We start from the raw sequence: 17,756 nt of genomic DNA on the forward strand, positions 1-17,756 counted from the left end.
TCACCAATTATGTTATTCGTAATTTTGCCACATGCTGCGTAACGAATCACCTTTACATTTGTGGCAAATGGGAATTCGTTGCGCATCAATAATCTCAGTGCTTCTCACATTCATAATTTAAATTTACCAAAAAATGCGCTTTACCTTACCTTGCCTTGCGTTGCCAATTCAATGACTTGGAAACCTTGGCGATGAAGCCTCAAATGCACAACGCCATATTCTCGCATGGATTTGCATTTGAAATTGCAAATGCATTGCTAATTGGAATGTGGCATTGATTTGAGCTTTGGTAAAAGCCATAGGGGGTTTTTCGATTAATTTCAGAGAATACATTTCACATTTTAACACTTGCCAATAAAACAAATTTAAATGCAACTGAAGGACGTCTTCAAAACATTGGAGTTTGCATTGAAATTGTGTTTGTGCTACAATTTCACGCAACTAGGAAAATATTGCAAAGAGATTCTTAGAAACATACCATATTAAGTTTTGTTTAAAATTTATTGTAAACACGAAAAAAGTCGCAAGAAAAACATTATTTTCTTTTACTTTGACTAGTTTTATAAGAAAAAAAATTATGTACATTATTCATGTATTAATTTTGTTTAAAATAAGTATTAAAAAAGAACAAAGTTCTGCAGATATAGGATGCTAACCTTTAACCAAAATTAATCATTTGGCACAAAAAGATATTTTGTGTATTATATAAAACTAAGCTCCCATCGATACATTTTTTTTGTTTTTGAATGTGCAGCAAAAAAAATTAAAACACTTCTTCCAACGACTTTTCTACACTTTTAATATGAATCCTAAAACTAAATAAATTGTGAAAAAAAAACTGCCCAAAATCCTTTATAAATATGCAAACATCGTAAATTTTACAATTAAATTTTATATAATTTTGATGGAACTTCAAATTATAATCGACTTAGAGTTTATTATATCCACCCCCGAAGGATGGGGGTATATTCGTTTTGTCATCACGTTTGCAACACATCGAAATATCCATTTCTGACTCTTTAAAGTATTTATAATCTTGATCATCGATCTAACCATGTCCGTCTATCTGTCTGTCTGTTGAAATCAAGCTACCGTCTTTAAAAATAGAGATATTGAGCTGAAACCTTGCACAGATTCTTTTTATGTCCATAGGCAGGCTTAGTTTTAAGATTGGCTATATCGGACTATATCTTGATATCTTGATATAGTTGTTGTTTTAACAGTTTATTGTGTTCTATCTTTCGTCTACTTGATTCTGTTGAGTGTCAAGACCCAGGAACTCTGCGACTAAGATGGGGTGCGTCCACAGGGATCTGGCTCTGAGTCGAGTGGGTCTGGCCGGGCACTTAAACAGGTGACGTGTATCGTGCAGTCCCTGGTTACAATCGGTACATAGCTCTTGCACGTCGGCATCAATCCTTGCTCTGTAGGAGTTGAGGCGGCTGCACCTGTCGGAACGTAATTGGAACAGAACTACTTCAGGTGCAATGGGAGGCGCTCGTTCTCCAAGGTCTACATTCACCCGGTAACCATTTACCACATCTAGACCTGCTTGATATGCCGCTTGATCTAGGTGTTCTCTATTGTAGCGCTGAACCTCATGCTCTAGATCATGTAGATCTACCTTAAGGCTTCTGGGCGGTGGATATCTATCCACAAGATGATGATTTGGATGGTATTTGCGATAACAGCCCAAAAGGTATTGCTTAGACAGCATGTAGTTATTTATGTCTTCGCACTGATAGGATCTTTGTCTCCTGATGGAGGTAGTCTACATGAGAACTAAGGAGACAGCCCGTTGCAGTTCGAAGGGCGGCATTCTGACAGATCTGAATATTATTCCACTGCGTGTCACAAAGTTGACGAGACCACACTGGCACTGCATAACTTACCACAGACTGGCCAATTGCTTTGTATGCGGTCAACAAGGTTTCTTTGTCTGCACCCCAAGTGCTGCCAGCGAGTGACTTGAGGACCTTGTGAACAATGTGGCTGAAGAGTTGGTGGCAGATATCTTCAGATTTCATGCAGCGAAATATGAGGCAAATTCGTTGAGGTAGACGTTCAACCTATCGCAGATGTCAACAATGGGTGGGGGGCCTGATGCCATGATACGATCTCTATGCCGTCTGGAGGGGGTGGAATGGAGGATAGGTAGAAGTTGAACAGTGCCGGAGATATCACCTCACCTTGGGGAACTCCCTGTTTCACTCTACGATGCTTCGACTTCTTGTCCCTAAATTTCACAAATGACTGGCGACAACACAGATAATTCGCGATCCAGCGTTTCAAGCCTGGCTGGAGGGACGTGTTGGCGATGTCCTTAAATAATTTGGCATGGGTGACCGTGTCCAATGCCTTCGATAGGTCCAATGCCACGAGGACCATCCTATCACATGGCCTGGGCTGATTGAAGCCCCGGCAAAAGTGTGCGGTGATGGCATGCAAAGCTGTTGGTGTGCTATGCAGTCTTCAAAATCCATGTTGATGTTTGGCGAATGGAAATTCTCCTACAAGGCTCGGGAGGAGTAATGCCTCAAGTGTCTTTGCCACTGGTGAGAGAAGGGAGATCGGCCTGTACGACTCCCCCCAACTCTTGTCTTTTCCAGGCTTCAGTAGCGGGATCACTCTGCCCATTTTCCAGACATCGGGAACTATAAGAGTGTTCAAAGACAGGTTGAGGACAGTGGTAAGGTACTCAACTCCAGGTGAATCCAGATTCTTCAACATCAATGAAGAGATTCCGTCGGGGCCCAACGCCTTAGATGATTTGGCGCCACGAATGACATTCGTAACTGCGCCCACGATAAATTGTGATGGCTGTTCATCGGCTCGGAGACCACGAATACGGCGAATGGTTCTCCTCCTTGCCCTGTCTCTCTCGGGATGCACAATAAATTGACGGTTGAACAACCTGGCGCATCTCTTCGGATCAGTCACGGTTATTTCGCCAAAAGTGACTGAGGTCCTTTCATTCCGTCTACCGGGGTTCGAGAGTGACTTAGCAGTAGAAAACAGTTTGCCTACACCGACGCCTAAGTTACATTGCTCCAAGTGTTACAGCCATAAATTTCGCTTATGTTCGTTGACTACCCTGTTTATCAGCTCGCTTATTCCGAGGTTAGTGGGGTCCATACCACGAATTCCATCACGCTCGTCTGCGAGTACCACTGGTTGCGCCGGGAAATTGGGCCGCACTTGGGGTATTCCACCGGCTGGTATAAAGCGAGCGGCTGCTGTCTCGGAATTTCCTCCGGCTACTAGCGCATCCGAGGGGGGTGGGAGTTCACTGAAGCCGCGATTGGTATACTCTCTGAAGCCAGCCAAATAGGCGTTCTTATGATTGATAAAAGTCCGGCACTCAGAGGTTATGAAGTCGGGTGGTCGGTCGATGCTGAGAAATATGGGGAGGTGGTCTGTTCTCAAGAAATGACGGCTTGCCAGGATACGTCACCCAGGTGATCAGGGGATGCAATGGAAATGTCTGGGGAGCTGCTGCACCTCCTCGTAATCGTAGTGGGGGCATCCTCATTCACCGTGCAAAACATAGAGCCGAAAAAAATTTTCAGCGTCGGTGATCCCCTTACTACTGCTGGCTACCTTTCTGAGGTATCCTGCCATGTTAAAATTTCTCTTCCAAGTGGTGTCGCTATGTGGCACGCCATTCGGACTCGACATAAAAAAGGAGGCCCCTTATCATAGAGCTTCAACTTAAATCGGACTGTATCATTAATATAAAAGAAATATCCCCTGTTTCTCAGTGGAATGTTCATGGGAAATTTAGTAGAAATACGAGACATGTTTACTTAGCCTACTATTTCCTGTTATAATTCCGATAACCATACTGACAACAGACTATCTATGTTCGAGAGTTCGTCCAACAAAAGCTTTGTTTGTTCACATCCGGTTATTATGTTCCAGCGATTTAACCATGTGTCCTTTTAGAGCTCCTTTATTCCATGAAAAATTTTTGATAGTCTTGGGTTTACATCTAGTAGTGACACTTGAGCAATGATATCGATGTCGTCGGCATAGAGGACTAGCACCTATTTTCTTGTGAATAATGTGTCATATCTATTCACATCTGTATCTCGTATAATCTTCTACAGCGGGATATTAAAGAGATTCCGCGATAAGCTGCATCCATGTCTGAAACTTCGTTTGGTATTAAATGGTTCGGAGAGATTCTTTCACACAGTATGCTCGAGAGTACCTTGCATCCGATGGGGAGGAGACTTATTCATCTGTAGTGGGCACATACTGTCTTGTCTCCTTTCTTGTGTGCGGGACATATTTTGCTGAGGTTGCAATCATCGAATACGCGTTCTTTTTGCCAGATTGCACAGAAAAGCTGATGCATACGCCTTATCAGGGTGTCGCCTACTGTCTTAGATTGTTCAGGGGGACAACCCATTGGCTTCTGCTGCCTTGTTGTTCTTAAATCGTGTCACTGCTTCTTGGACCTCGTTCTGACTAGGAGCTAAACATTTTATACCATTATCAGGAGTTGGGATGGAGAAGTACAGGGGTCGGAATGATGTTCGGAAATTTTAACAAAAAATCAAACATCAAACCGTTGTATTTGATGCGGGTGCATTCCCAAACAAGGAAATCTGGAAAGTGATACAGATAGTATGCTTGGCATATGGAAAGAGTATTTTTTCCAGCTGCTAGTGTCCGACGATGGCGGCGAAGTATCGATGTTTGATTCTTTGTTAAAATTTCCGAGCATCATTCCGACCTCTGTACATCTCCATTCGTTCACACTCACGTCTTTCCATGCGGAATAAAGGTTTCTCCTTTTCTCCCAATACCTCTCCTTCATCTGGCGCTTTGCCACTGATTGCAGTGTTACTATGTATGCCGCATTCTTCGTTTCAGTATCATTTCGATACTCTTGGTTATACCATGAGTTTCTTTGGGAAGGCTTCTGGTACCCAAGTACAGATTTCACCTCATTTTCCATGGAGTGGCCAACGGGTACACACGGAGTAGCTGGAACTACAGTCGCGGACAATCAGCGGTATCGAGTGGTGAGACTCAGTGAGCGGGCGGGTGGCACCGGCTCTTGCTTAAACACCTTTGATGCGAGATAAGACAGGGCAAGATATTGGCGCCTTTAAATAACCAATGATCATCATGTTTCGGTGGCGAGCGGTTGTATAAACCGGAACGAGCTTGCTCGCCTATAAGAGCTTGACAAGGATCGCCACCTACACTTGCAAATGCAGTTGGGTCAATCGAGTACGCTCATCTAGCCATGTCCATCCGTCTGTATATTAAAATCACGCTACAGTCTTTAGAAAAAAGAGATATAGAGCTATAACTTTGCACAGATTTTTTTTTGGCCATAGGCAGGTTAATTTCGAAGATGGGCTATTCGAACTATATCTTGATATAGCCCCCATATAGACCGATCTGCCGATTTAGGCCACATTTATTATCCGATTTTGCTGAAATTTGGGACAGTGAGTTGTGATAGGCCCTTCGACATCTTCGTCAATTTGGCCCAGATCGGTCCAGATTTGGATATAGCTGCCATTTAGACCGATCTCTCGATTTAGCTCTTACGCCCATAAAAGGCGCATTTTTTGTACGATTTCGCTGAAAATTTAGACAGTGAGTTCTGTTCTCGATATCCTTCTTGAAGACAACCCAGATCGGTCCAGATTTGGATATAGATGCCATATAGACCGATCTCTCAATTTAAGGTCTTGGCCCCATAAAAGGCGCATTTATTATCCGATTTCGCTGAAATTTGATACAGTGACTTATGTTAGGCCTTTTGACAACCGTGTTCTATATGGTTCTGATCGGTCTATATTTGGATATATTTGGATATAGAACAATACTGAACCAAAATGGAACAGTGACTTGTATTTAATAGACCACTCAATGTCCGTGCCGTAGTTGGGCCAAATCGAACCATTTTTGGATATAGCTAATATGGGTGCTCGAATAATGCATTTCTGACCGGATTATGACGAAAAGTGGTTTACATATATACCCGAGGTAGTGGGTATCCAAAGTTCGGCCCGGCCGAACTCAATATTTTTTTACTTGTTTTATGTTGAAATCTGCTTCTGCTAACTATCATGCTTTTAGCCGGCGAAGTCTATTGGGCTCAACCTATAATCTGTTCCTTCCCTATCTTCGCATTAAAAAGGATTTTAATATAATGGGAAAATCTGCGGTCGTATTCTTACTCCCTAGGCGCTTGTAGAAAATATCCTTGGTCTGTTCGTCCCTGTCTTCCGTCGGGGCAGGGCTGATGTTAAAGAATTTATGGGTTGTGGCTAGCCTCTCATTCACCGAAGTAAACCTGGAGACAAGGTGTTTCAGTCTTTGACTAACCACAAATCCACAGTTTGTCAACGCTGCCGCATTTGCAGCTACCCCACATAAATACGAAGCTCTCTCTCACGATCCGCAACCTGTGAACGCGCCCGGTAGCTTTCAGCTAAGCTTCCCTTGATAACGAGGAACACTTCACAACTCGGAGCTCAAAGTTCCAGTCGGTGCAGTGCTCATAGATATCCCGTGTCAGCCGAACTTATGAACAGATTAAAATAAAATTTTACAGGTAAGAATCACTAGCTTCCTTAAATTAGTACAAGCTTGGAGTTTGTGGCGTAATTTATAAGTTATCCTATGGACTTTTCACCCCATATGTTATGTGGCCTGAAAAGCTGGAAACTGTAAATTTCTTTAATTTGGATAGCTATTGAAATATCAAAAAAAACTTGTAAGATTTTCCTTCGATAGGACAACAAATTTGGATCGGATAAAAGATTATATGGGAGTTATATATATATATATATATATATATATATATATATATATATATGGGATGACACATACTGGGACTTCAAATAGAACATCTCACGCCGTATATTGTAGAAAAGTGATCAAAATTGTGGCTTTTACTGCCTTAAAAGTCCATATCGGACAAAATATATATATTGGAGCTATATCTAAATCAGGACCGATTTTATTGAATTTTTTTGCATGTATTGGAGCGTCAACGTATCAGTCGGACGAAAATTGTGGTTTCTACAGACTTAAGTCTATTTTGGGATGAAAGATATATCGAGGGCCTATATCTTAACCGAATTCTATGAAATTTTGCACTTGTATTAAGACGTCAAATAAAACACCTCGTACTACATCTTGCTAAAATCGCACTAAAATAGTGGCTTCTACAGCCTAAAAATACTATATCGGACAAAAGATATATATGGGGGCTGTGTCTTAATCTAGATCGATTTATATGAAATTTTGCACTCGCATTAGGACTTTAAATAAAACAACTCACACTTGTAGAAATCGGGCCAAAATTGTACCTAATATAGCATTTAAAGTATATCTAAATCTGAACAGATTTTTTTGAAATTTTCCACACATATGAAGACGTCAAATAAAGCAGCCTTTTCCAAATTTGGTAAAGATCGGACAAAAATTGTGGCTGCTATGGACATAAAACTCCAAATCGGATGAAAGCTATGTATGGGAGCTATATTTTGCACACATATGAGAACGTTGAATAAAACACACCACGCCAACTTTTGTAAAGATCCGACCAAAATTGTGGCTTCTACAGCCGTAAAAGGTCATATCGGATGAAAGATATATATGGGAGCTATATCTAAATCTGAACCGATTTTTTCCTTGGGCTAAAAAAGACACTTGTGCAAAATTTCATGACAATCGGTCAATAAATGCGACCTGTAATTTGATCACAATATTACCTGGACAGACAGACGGACGACGGACAGACGGACATAGCTAAATCGAATCAGGAAGTGATTCTAAGCCGATAGGTATACTTATCAATGGGTCTAACTCTTCTTCTTCTACGCGTTGCAAACAAATGCACAAAGTTATAATACCCTGTACCACAGTGGTGGTGTAGCGTATAAAAATAATTTCACTGAAATTAAAAATTCCACAAAACTTTTAATGAAATTGAAAATTCCTCAAAATTTTCTAAAATAACTTAATTGTAAATTTACCCATGAACCTTCAATTAAGGAACAGGGACAAACTACTCATTAAACTAAATTACAAACAAAATTACTTTAAAAATAACACTTCCATTATGATGAGTAATTTAGTTAGACAAACATACTTTAGTTTAGTAAATAGACTAAAAGATAGATTTAACATCAACCATTATTAGATTTTTTTGAGGTAAGTCTTATAAAAGTCTTATAAAATTGGGTATTGGAAAATTATATGCCAGAAAACGATCTCTTTGAAAAATTTAGAAATATTGTAAACATGTTTGACTAAAAGTTTGACAGGTAAAAGACGATATATAATATTGTAAATAACTTTTTTTAGACTTAATCACCATACACTTTTGCAAATCTTTCTCTTTTCCATCTCTCTTATGTAAATAAATCAATATGTATGCAAGTTTTATGTAAGAATAAGCTTTAGCCTCATTTTTTTATAAATATTTTGTAATTTGCTTTCTTACTAAGCTACAAATATTTCTATATATACATAAATTATATTCCATAAAAATGCTAAACCTTTAGACTATTATAGAGAAAATGCCCATGAAATCGTCAATCGCAAAAATATTGCAAGTCTTGATTAGAGTCTCAAAACCATTGAGTTCGAAAATGTATTTTTCTGTGATATATATGCAACAAAAGTAAACAGGTTAGCAAAATGAATCTGTTAAGAACAAACACATTTTTGTTATACAAATACATTTTTGTATTGTAGTAACCTCTAAAAAGCAAATTGTAAGTTGAGATTCCGTGCTACTTACAAAATCCTTAAATGTTTTCAATACCACTTCCCTAAGTTGGTTCATGTCTGGTATTGTGTCTCCACCTAATGCCACTATCTGTTAGACGCGAAAGCCGGGCAATGACAAAGGAAATGCTCCAACGTCTCATCATCTTCGCCGTATGCCCTACATATGCTATCACTTGCCGCACCGATTTTACATAAGTGAGCTCGTAGTACTATATGTTCCGTTATGATACCAATAGCTATACTGACCTCCTTCTTACTTCCTTTCAGTAATAGCCTCGTCTTCTCCCGATCTGGATCCCCCCATAGGATTTTCGCCGTCCTACCGACCGTTTCGCTGTTCCACAATGTTGCATGCGCATTCGTCGCCCACTTCCTTAACTCAGACTGCGTCGACCCGAAAGGCTTCGGGATAACCAAATTTATTGACGGCAGTCCTCTGTCCTTCACCGCCAAACTAGACTATTCTAGGATTCAGGCCCCATTTTGAGCCTACAGCCCGTCTACATAGTGCCCAACATCTGTGAGCCTTCTCAGTATGCTCCTGAATGTGACACTTCCAATTCAGTTTCCTGTCCAAGATCACATCTAAGTATTTGGCCTTGTCAGATATCGAAATCGTCTTATTGAGGAAACGTGGAGCCTTAAATTGGCCCAACTTGGTCTTCCTCGTGAACAGGCATATTTCAGTCTTCTCTGGGTTAACATTGAGACCTCTGTGTCTAGCCCAGTCATATGTCATATGCAAGACCCTTTCGGCCCTTCTGCATAGCTCGTTCGGATCCATACCTCTTAGAAGTATTATAACATCGTCTGCGTAGCAGACGGGTTCAAATCCTTCCTCAGTCAGCATCCGTAATAGGTAATTTATGGTGGTCACCCATAGGAGTAGCGATAAAATTCCCCGCTGTGGCGTGCCCTGTGCCACTTTCTCCCTTATATTTATGCCATGGGATTTATCCACTTGCTCCTTAGCATACACCCGGTACCGGTCTAAGGATTCGATCAGTATGTCGGTCTGAACATTGTTAGAAGCCCCCTCGATGTCAATGCATACCGCCAATGTGTACGTTTTGGCATCGAAGGATTCGATTTTTGTTATTAAGACTGTCATTGAAGTCTGTTAAAATTTAGATAAACTATAATAACTGAACTTAAGATATGACTTATTTATTCTGCAAAGGCTTGTTCAGTCCACCAGCCATATATATTGATAACTTTATGAAGTAGACAACAATTAAGTTAATTTGGAATCTAAATGGATATTTGTTTTTCTCCCGATTCTTGTTTTATTTTTCCTATAATTCCTTTATTAAAAACTAGAACATTTTTATGGTTCATTTATAGAAATTTCATTTATTTCAAGTGTCTTTGAACTAAGAAAATTAAGTTTTAAGCAAATTAAGTTTTATACGAATCAGGATTTTCCTTATGTTAGGTAAGTTTAGGTTGAAAAGAGGGTGCAAATTTTAATCCACCCCCTGCTACTGTGAACATATACCTATGACAGTAATCGGCTTGTAGTGCGCTATAAATACTAAAAATTAACCCTTAAATAAAAAATACATGTCAGGAATTCGATGCTACTCAAAAAATCCTTAATTGTTTCCCTGACATAGGAAATGGTCCAACGCACAATGGGAGAAAATCGAAAAAAAAACTTAAAAACTTAAAAAAATATGCTGTGAAAGAACGGATGGATAGAATGGTTAGAGCTGTGTTAGTGAGATCGTGTGCAAAATTTAAAGGCGAAAGATTGTCCGGACGCCTTTTGGCAGGCTCCTTAAGTTGGCCACCTCGGTATTTCGAAAATTTGTTGGGGCTGCCAAATCATCAATTGTGGTCCGATTACCAATTTTTTTACCCAAAAAAATTTCAAAAATTCCTTTAAAAAAGTCTGCTTGAGTTCTAGAACATCTCCACTGGTTTCAGGGGTATTCGACTTTTAATTTTTTCCCCCAATTTTGACCGAGACCTGCATCGTATAAAAAAGTCTGTTTGAGGGCTGCAATATCTCCACTGGTTTTGTCGAATATCCCGACTTTTAATCTTTTTTCCAATTTAACTGAGACCTGCTTCGTATTTTGAAAGCTGAGCCAGCTGACGTTACCATGTCAATTGGATCTCTATAATCTATTTGTAATTTTTTGCATAATCGTACTGCTAGTTCGACCTACAGGTTTTTGGAACAGCGCTCGTCACATTACGGACAAAATATTCACGTTTTACTCCACACAGCTTTCGTTAGAGTAAAATATTATCCCGAACGGTCTTTTAAGGGTGGGAACAATAATAATATCAAATTCATACTCTTCTTAAGAATATCTACTGTAGCTGGCCCGGTGCGCTTCGCTGCACCCAAATGTGATTCAAAATCATATTTCAAAGCTACCACATTTTTTAAGGTCCGCAGGTCCACCTGTATATAGCCCAATTTTAGGGCAAAATAAGTGAGCTCATAGTTATATGTGTCCTGTTATGATACCGAAAGCTTTACTGACCTCCTTCTTACTTCCGTTCAGTAATAGCCTCGTCTTCTCACGATTCGTATCTCCCCATAGTGTTTTCTTCGTCCTACCAAACGTTTCTCTGCTCCACAGTTGGTTGCCTTCGCCCTTAACTCAGATTGAGTCGACCCGAAAAGATTCGGATTAACCAAGTTTATTGACGGCAGTCCTCTGGCCCCCACTTCCAAATCATCTGCTCTTTCACACAATGCAGATTGTGCCATTCTCAGAGAAGGCGCTAATCTGCTTCTTATACTCCAACACCATTCGCGACTTAGCCGCCTTGGTTTTTATTGCACTGATGACCATTTTACTGTCCGTAAAGATGTTCACACTCGACTTCTTTGCGTTAACACTACAACACCTTAAGCATTCGTGATAGCCCGGATCTCCTCCTGCAGGACCGTATTATGGTCAGGTAGTCGAAAACAGATCTCAGTCCCTGGGTTCTCAATACAGCCTCTCTGGCACACTCTGTCTAGCTTTGTACCATCTGTGTTGCATTAACTTCGAGATGGCAATAGCAGAGTTCCGGCAATACTGTGCTGCTGGCGGCAGGGCCTCGCACCCGACCTCTAGTGTCGTCTTAGGTATCCGATCAGAAACTTCTTCCATTGCTTCCAGGTTTTCTATCTTCGCCTCTATTATACCGCGATGTTGCAACCAGCTTCTTTCCCCTATCTATTCTTCCCTTGCCTAAAGTCTCATAGCCCCAGTGGATGGATGACTCACACTTCATCAGCATGTCTATAAAAGTTTCAGATACCCTAGTGGGCGTGGGTACGCTACGCCTATGCCAAGACATCATGTCCTCTGAAACGGTTGTTGCTTCTATTGTAACCACATTTTCATGTGGAGGTGACGATCCTTGTCAAGCTCTTATAGATTAGAAAGCTCATTCCGGTCCATACGACCGATCGCCAGGGGAACATGACGACCATGTGTTACATAACGGCGCCAATAACCTGCCTTGCCATATCGAGCATCTTAGTACACTTAGTATTCAAGTAAGAGCAGGTGCCGCCCGGCCTCTTACTAAGAATTTCCACTCGATACCGCTGATTGTCAGCGGCTGCAGTTACTGCTACTCCATATGAAGCATTACTTTATCCGCAATCTGTGGACGTGGCCTGTAGCCACCAGTTAAGCCACTCGCTTCTGAATGAGGCACTTCCAATTCAGCTTTCTTGGAGATCACTCCAAAGTATTTGACCTTATCAGATATTGAAATATTTTTGCTGAGGAAACGTGGTGCATCGAATTGGCTCACCATCGTCATCCTCGCGAATAAACAAATTTCCGCCTTCTATGAGTTAACATTGAAACCCCTAGTTCTAGCCCAGTCGTATGCTACCTCTAAGAACTTTCCAGAATTTCTGCATAGCTGATTCGGATTATTATCCCTCAGAAATATTTTAACATCATCTGCGTAGCAGACGAATTCAAATCTCTCCTCAGTCAGCATCCGTAATAGGTTGTTTATGTCGGTCACCCATAGAAGTGGCGATAAAACGCCTCCTGTGTCGGTCCTCACATTGTTAAAAGTACACTCGATGTTAATGCATACCGCCAATGTGTACGTCTTACCGTCCAATGAATCTTCTATTTTATGTACAACCTCTTGCAGGGTATTCTCCACGTACCTTCCCTTGACACAGCCATGCTATGCAGTTCGCTGGACTCTTTATCATGGTATCCACAATATGTTCCATGGTTTTGAGTAGAAAGGACGTAAAGCGTATAGGTCTGTAGGCTTTTGGTGTCGCATAACTTGCCTTGCCAGGCTTGGGTATTAATACAACCCTTGCCTCCTGCTAGTTTTTAGGAGTATATATATGCAAGTCCTAGCACACTGTGAAAATAGCGGCCAGATGGGGCGCCTAATATTCGGCCTCCTTTTGCAGTAACGCCGGAAATATTCCATCAGGTCCGGATGACTTCAATGGTTGGAAGCACCTCAAGACTTCCTTTATCATGAATTCCGCAAATGCCTCATTATTCCAACATTCCGGTGTCTCCGTGAATCCAGTCGTATCATGTGAAAAATGCGTTTTAATCAAAAGCTTCAAAATGTTCTCTGTTGTCTCTGCTCTCATTCCCTACTTACGTATCAGTTTTGGATGGGGTTTTTGTGTAAAATTTAAACGCTATCGACCTGTTCGCAGAAAAGCTTCCAAGAGTTACGTTTTGCCGCTTTGATTATTTTATTATTTTTCTTGAGTCATGTGTTTTTCCCAATGTTGCAAATCTCCCCAGTCATCCAGTGTTTTTCTTGGGCTGATTTCCTTCTCGAAGAGGAAGAGTCGAAAGACCCCACTATTGCAGTCGTAATCCAATTAAAATTGTCATCAATGTCTTCTATGATGGACAATCGAAGCTATGTTGCCGAAGTCTTCTCTGAGCAGTCTTCCGAATTTTGTCCAGTTGGGTTTCTCCTTATTCCGGAAACTTATCGGATTCGGCGCTGTTCGAACTATTCCAAACCTAATTTAGCGATGGTTCGAGAAGGAGTGCTCCATGGAAACCTCCAATGCTGAACCTCGTCGATTAGATTTTTCAAACATACTGTCACATCTATCACATCACATGTCGCCAGGGGAGGGGATAACCGCCGTTGAAAAATTTTCTAATGTTTTCGCCAAGATTCGATCCCAGGCGTTCAGCGTCATAGGCGGACATATTAACCTCTGCGCTACGGCGGCCTCCTACCTCAATCATTCATCCTCCAGTACATGGACTTCTTGGGAGTAGGTAATATCCTTATTTTCGACTCACTGATCGTTAGGCTGCATAGAGTTTTCTGTTACTACACAGCTTGATGTTTCAATATTAGGATCTTTGATTATCCTAGTCTTCCGAATCTTGAGAGGGTTGGTGATGGTTCCACCGTTGTCTCCCTGTTCGTTAGGCTGTCTTCAGTTTCCTCTGTCTGCATTGCCTAATGTTTATTGAGAAAGTCGGTGGTGGTCTCGCCGTCGGCCGCCTGTTTGCTAGGCGGTACTGAGAATCCTCAATACGAGGATCTTTGCCTATCCTAGTCTTTTCATTCTTGAAAAAGGCAGTATTGGTTTCATACAACACCATGCCTTAAGACTTAGCCAAACTTGTCACGGAGACTTGGTCATAGCCCACCACAAGGAGAGTTCATTCCTCCTTCTTTTCCCTGCGAAAAACCACCCACTTCCCTGCGACCAAACCCTGGTTTTGTTTGCTTAAGGCTTTCACCATGCTTTCCGTCGCAAAATTGCTGCCCTATGCGTTGTTCAAGACCGTCGCCTTTGTGATCTGGGGAATGTCCGTCTTTCCCACCAAGTCGACCCAGGGTCCCAGAAACTGCGGATACTTTTTGGCGGCATCAATAGATTCTGCTGACGCCAAGCGCATCATCAAGATGTCCCCTCTATATTCGCAGCACATAATTTCTGTGGTTGCACCCTCTTCAGAGTTCAACACATGTTCCATAATCCGCTCGTTAACCAGATCATCCACTTGATATCAATGATCTGATGGAATCCTTTCGGATGTACTGCTGATATCGATGACTTCATACGTCAGCCTGGCCACGCTGGCGCGAAGCGTAGTACCAAGATATCCCCTCTATACTCACAGCTCATAACTTGTATGGGTACACCGTCTTCAGAGTTCAAGACATGTTCCATAATCCGCTCGTTAATTAAATCCTCCACTTGAGATCGATGATCTGGTGGAATCCTACCGAATGCACTGCTGATATCGATGACTGCATATGTCAGTTCGTCTAAAAGAGCGCGGCTTCTTACCCTTTTTCAGAGACCATCTTTCCCTTTTGTGATAGCTGTGACGTCCTTTTGGAAGTCGCTGTCCTTCATGAAGACTCGGGGCGCTTCCTTCGTTCCTGTTCCGACTTTTTTTCCCTCCGTAGTATACTGTCTAGAGTCTCCATAGAGGAAAGGCTGCCTTGGTCTTCGCTGAGTACTATACTTTTGCAGCGTTTTAGTAGTATTATGCTATTCAGGAGCTGTGATTCTCTCTCTAGCTTCCGTAGAAGTGGTTGGAATGTCAGTTCTATCCCTACTATAATCCCACACTTTCACCCGATTGGACTGCCGGTGCATACTCCTCAGCCTCCTTCGTTGTGCCGCTGATTCCTTTCTCGATCTTCTTGTAAGCTTGGCAAAGCTCTCGCTCACAACTGCTGTTATCCCGTTGACCTAATCTCTCGATTCTCTCGACTCTTAGATCGATACCGCTGATTGTCCGCGATTGCCTTTGCAGCTACTCCGTATGAAGCATTCCACTATCCACAACCTTTGGACACATCTGGTATCTCACAGCTAAGCTTTTAGTGGCAACGATGAACACCGCACAGATTGGACCCAAAGTTCCAGCCTTTGTGATGCTCACAGCTATACCGTGCCGGTTTGGTTTATCCGTCTCTTCCTCATATGTTAGTCTAACGCTTAAGTATACTCTCAACTACAGGTGCCAAGACAACAAAACCTATGGCAGGGACGGACAACATTCTTCGGTCTTATGCCACCACCGCAGCTATTGGGTCTTTGGAGTCTATTTTGAGTTTACCCCTAAAAGGCTTTGAAATTTTTGCATGATAGGTAGTACCAATTCGGTGATACAGATACAGGGTGGCTGATGAAAGCCGCTACCAAAAAAAAATGTAATAACTTTTTTTCTATTTAATAATAATAATTTAATAATTAATTTAATTAATTAATTAATTAATTTAATTAATAATAATTTAATAATTAATTTAATAATTTAATTTAACATGAATAAAAGAAAAATGTATTCCATACACCGAAAAAAAAATGTAGCAATATTCATCAGCCACCCTGTATGTTTTGAGGAGCGAAATGAAAACACTCCACTATACTCACCCGTAACTTCATTAATCAATTCATAACTCCACCTTACCAGCTGATTATATGCTGCGGCAAGTACTGCTTAAAACTTAAAGAAAATCTGAAATGAAAGAATTTTAAAAATTAATAAATTTAGACTATATTTGTAGTATCTTTTAACAATAGCTATAAAAGAGAGTTTTACAAAGGGCATTTTTCTCAGTCAAAACCTTTTCAAACTGAATTCTTGTATATAAATGGATAATAATCCTCTATTAGCTTAGCCTAGTCTAGTCCTAATGTAGCACAAAACATTTCAATGCACACTCGAATAGAAGCGTACCAGAATTGTTTCAAAAAAAGAACGCAAACTTAAATTTCTCCTCTGCACAAATGCCTCATGGCCAATTTCACTTCAAAATGAAACAATTGCACTTTTATGTCGACCATTTGTAATGATGCAAATGTTTGGTTCGAGGCTACCCTCAACTCCACATAATCACCTTTGTCCATGCAACTCATTGTCGTTGTCACCATTTGCCTCAGAACAAAACATTTGCATCTCTTACAAGGGTACTAAAACAAGAATTTTTTACAAATCTACAAATCAGGTGCAACTGGATGAAGCTACCGATGCCTGGGGTATTAAAGTTGAACGTGTTGAAATGTAAGCGAAATTGAAATTTAAACCCATTTCATTTTCCCTAGAATTGTAAGTCCTAAATTCTATTGTCTTTCAATTGCTCCCCCTCTCCTCGCCACTGTCATCGCCTATTTGCAAACCATACACATACAAAAACAACTACTTTAACGGCTACAACTACTGCTACTACCACATGCGACAATTACAATGACAACGCACAACTATAATGACGAGGACTCTTACGCCGACCACCGACCACTGACCACTGACCACTTTGACCACAAAACTACGACAACGACAAACCACAGCAAGGATGTTCGATTGCCAGTCCAATTGCAAAGGGCCATGGCCGCTGAGGCCGAGGCCGCACGTGAAGCCCGGGCAAAAGTCATAGCGGCAGAAGGTGAACAGAAAGCATCAAAAGCGCTGAGAGAAGCATCCGAGGTGATTGGTGGTTCACCGGCGGCTTTACAATTAAGATATCTACAGGTATGTATAAAAACTTTTACAGATATGCGGTCTTTTTCTTCTTGATGATCTTCTTTTGCTCTTCGCTGAAATTGGTTTTTATGGCAATCTAGCTATGTCAGTCCTCTCGTGATAATCATCCTTCCACTTTCCACAAAAAAACCTATTGACCTGCGGCTACATTCCCTTTTTGCTCACTTTTATTACCCAATTTTGATATTTAGTACAATGTGTTTTATAAGAAGCCAAGACATGCTTCAAGAATATAATAAACCAAATCAGACCATATTTGACTGAACCTACCATATAGACCAATTTTTTTAATTAAGGCCATTTAGAAACCGATCCACTACCATATTCGTAGTAATATGCAAATGGCGGCTGGTCTGGATATTATTTGATTCAGGTCCCGAGAACTCTTATACAACTCACAGTTTCAGCGAAAATGGCCAACAAATCCGCCTTTTATGGGACAAAGATCCTAAATTAGAAGAATCGGGAAATAAACGCAGCTTTTATAGGCTTAAGACC

The 17,756-nt window shown here is 41.0% G+C and overlaps 1 protein-coding gene across 7 annotated transcripts in view; it reads left to right on the top strand.

Moving 5' to 3' along the window:
- Window positions 1–17,756, top strand: part of LOC106093416 (band 7 protein AGAP004871) — a 302,264-nt gene that overhangs the window by 266,782 nt on the left and 17,726 nt on the right. For all 7 annotated transcript variants that reach the window (XM_059369381.1, XM_059369276.1, XM_059369238.1 and 4 more), the window contains 2 exons: window positions 16,726–16,781; window positions 17,066–17,246. In XM_059369381.1, the coding sequence (XP_059225364.1) occupies window positions 16,726–16,781; window positions 17,066–17,246 (237 nt within the window). The remainder of the gene's footprint in view (window positions 1–16,725; window positions 16,782–17,065; window positions 17,247–17,756) is intronic.

Source organism: Stomoxys calcitrans, chromosome 1, assembly GCF_963082655.1.
Source record: "Stomoxys calcitrans chromosome 1, idStoCalc2.1, whole genome shotgun sequence".
In the NCBI taxonomy this organism is placed as follows: Eukaryota; Metazoa; Arthropoda; class Insecta; order Diptera; family Muscidae; genus Stomoxys; species Stomoxys calcitrans.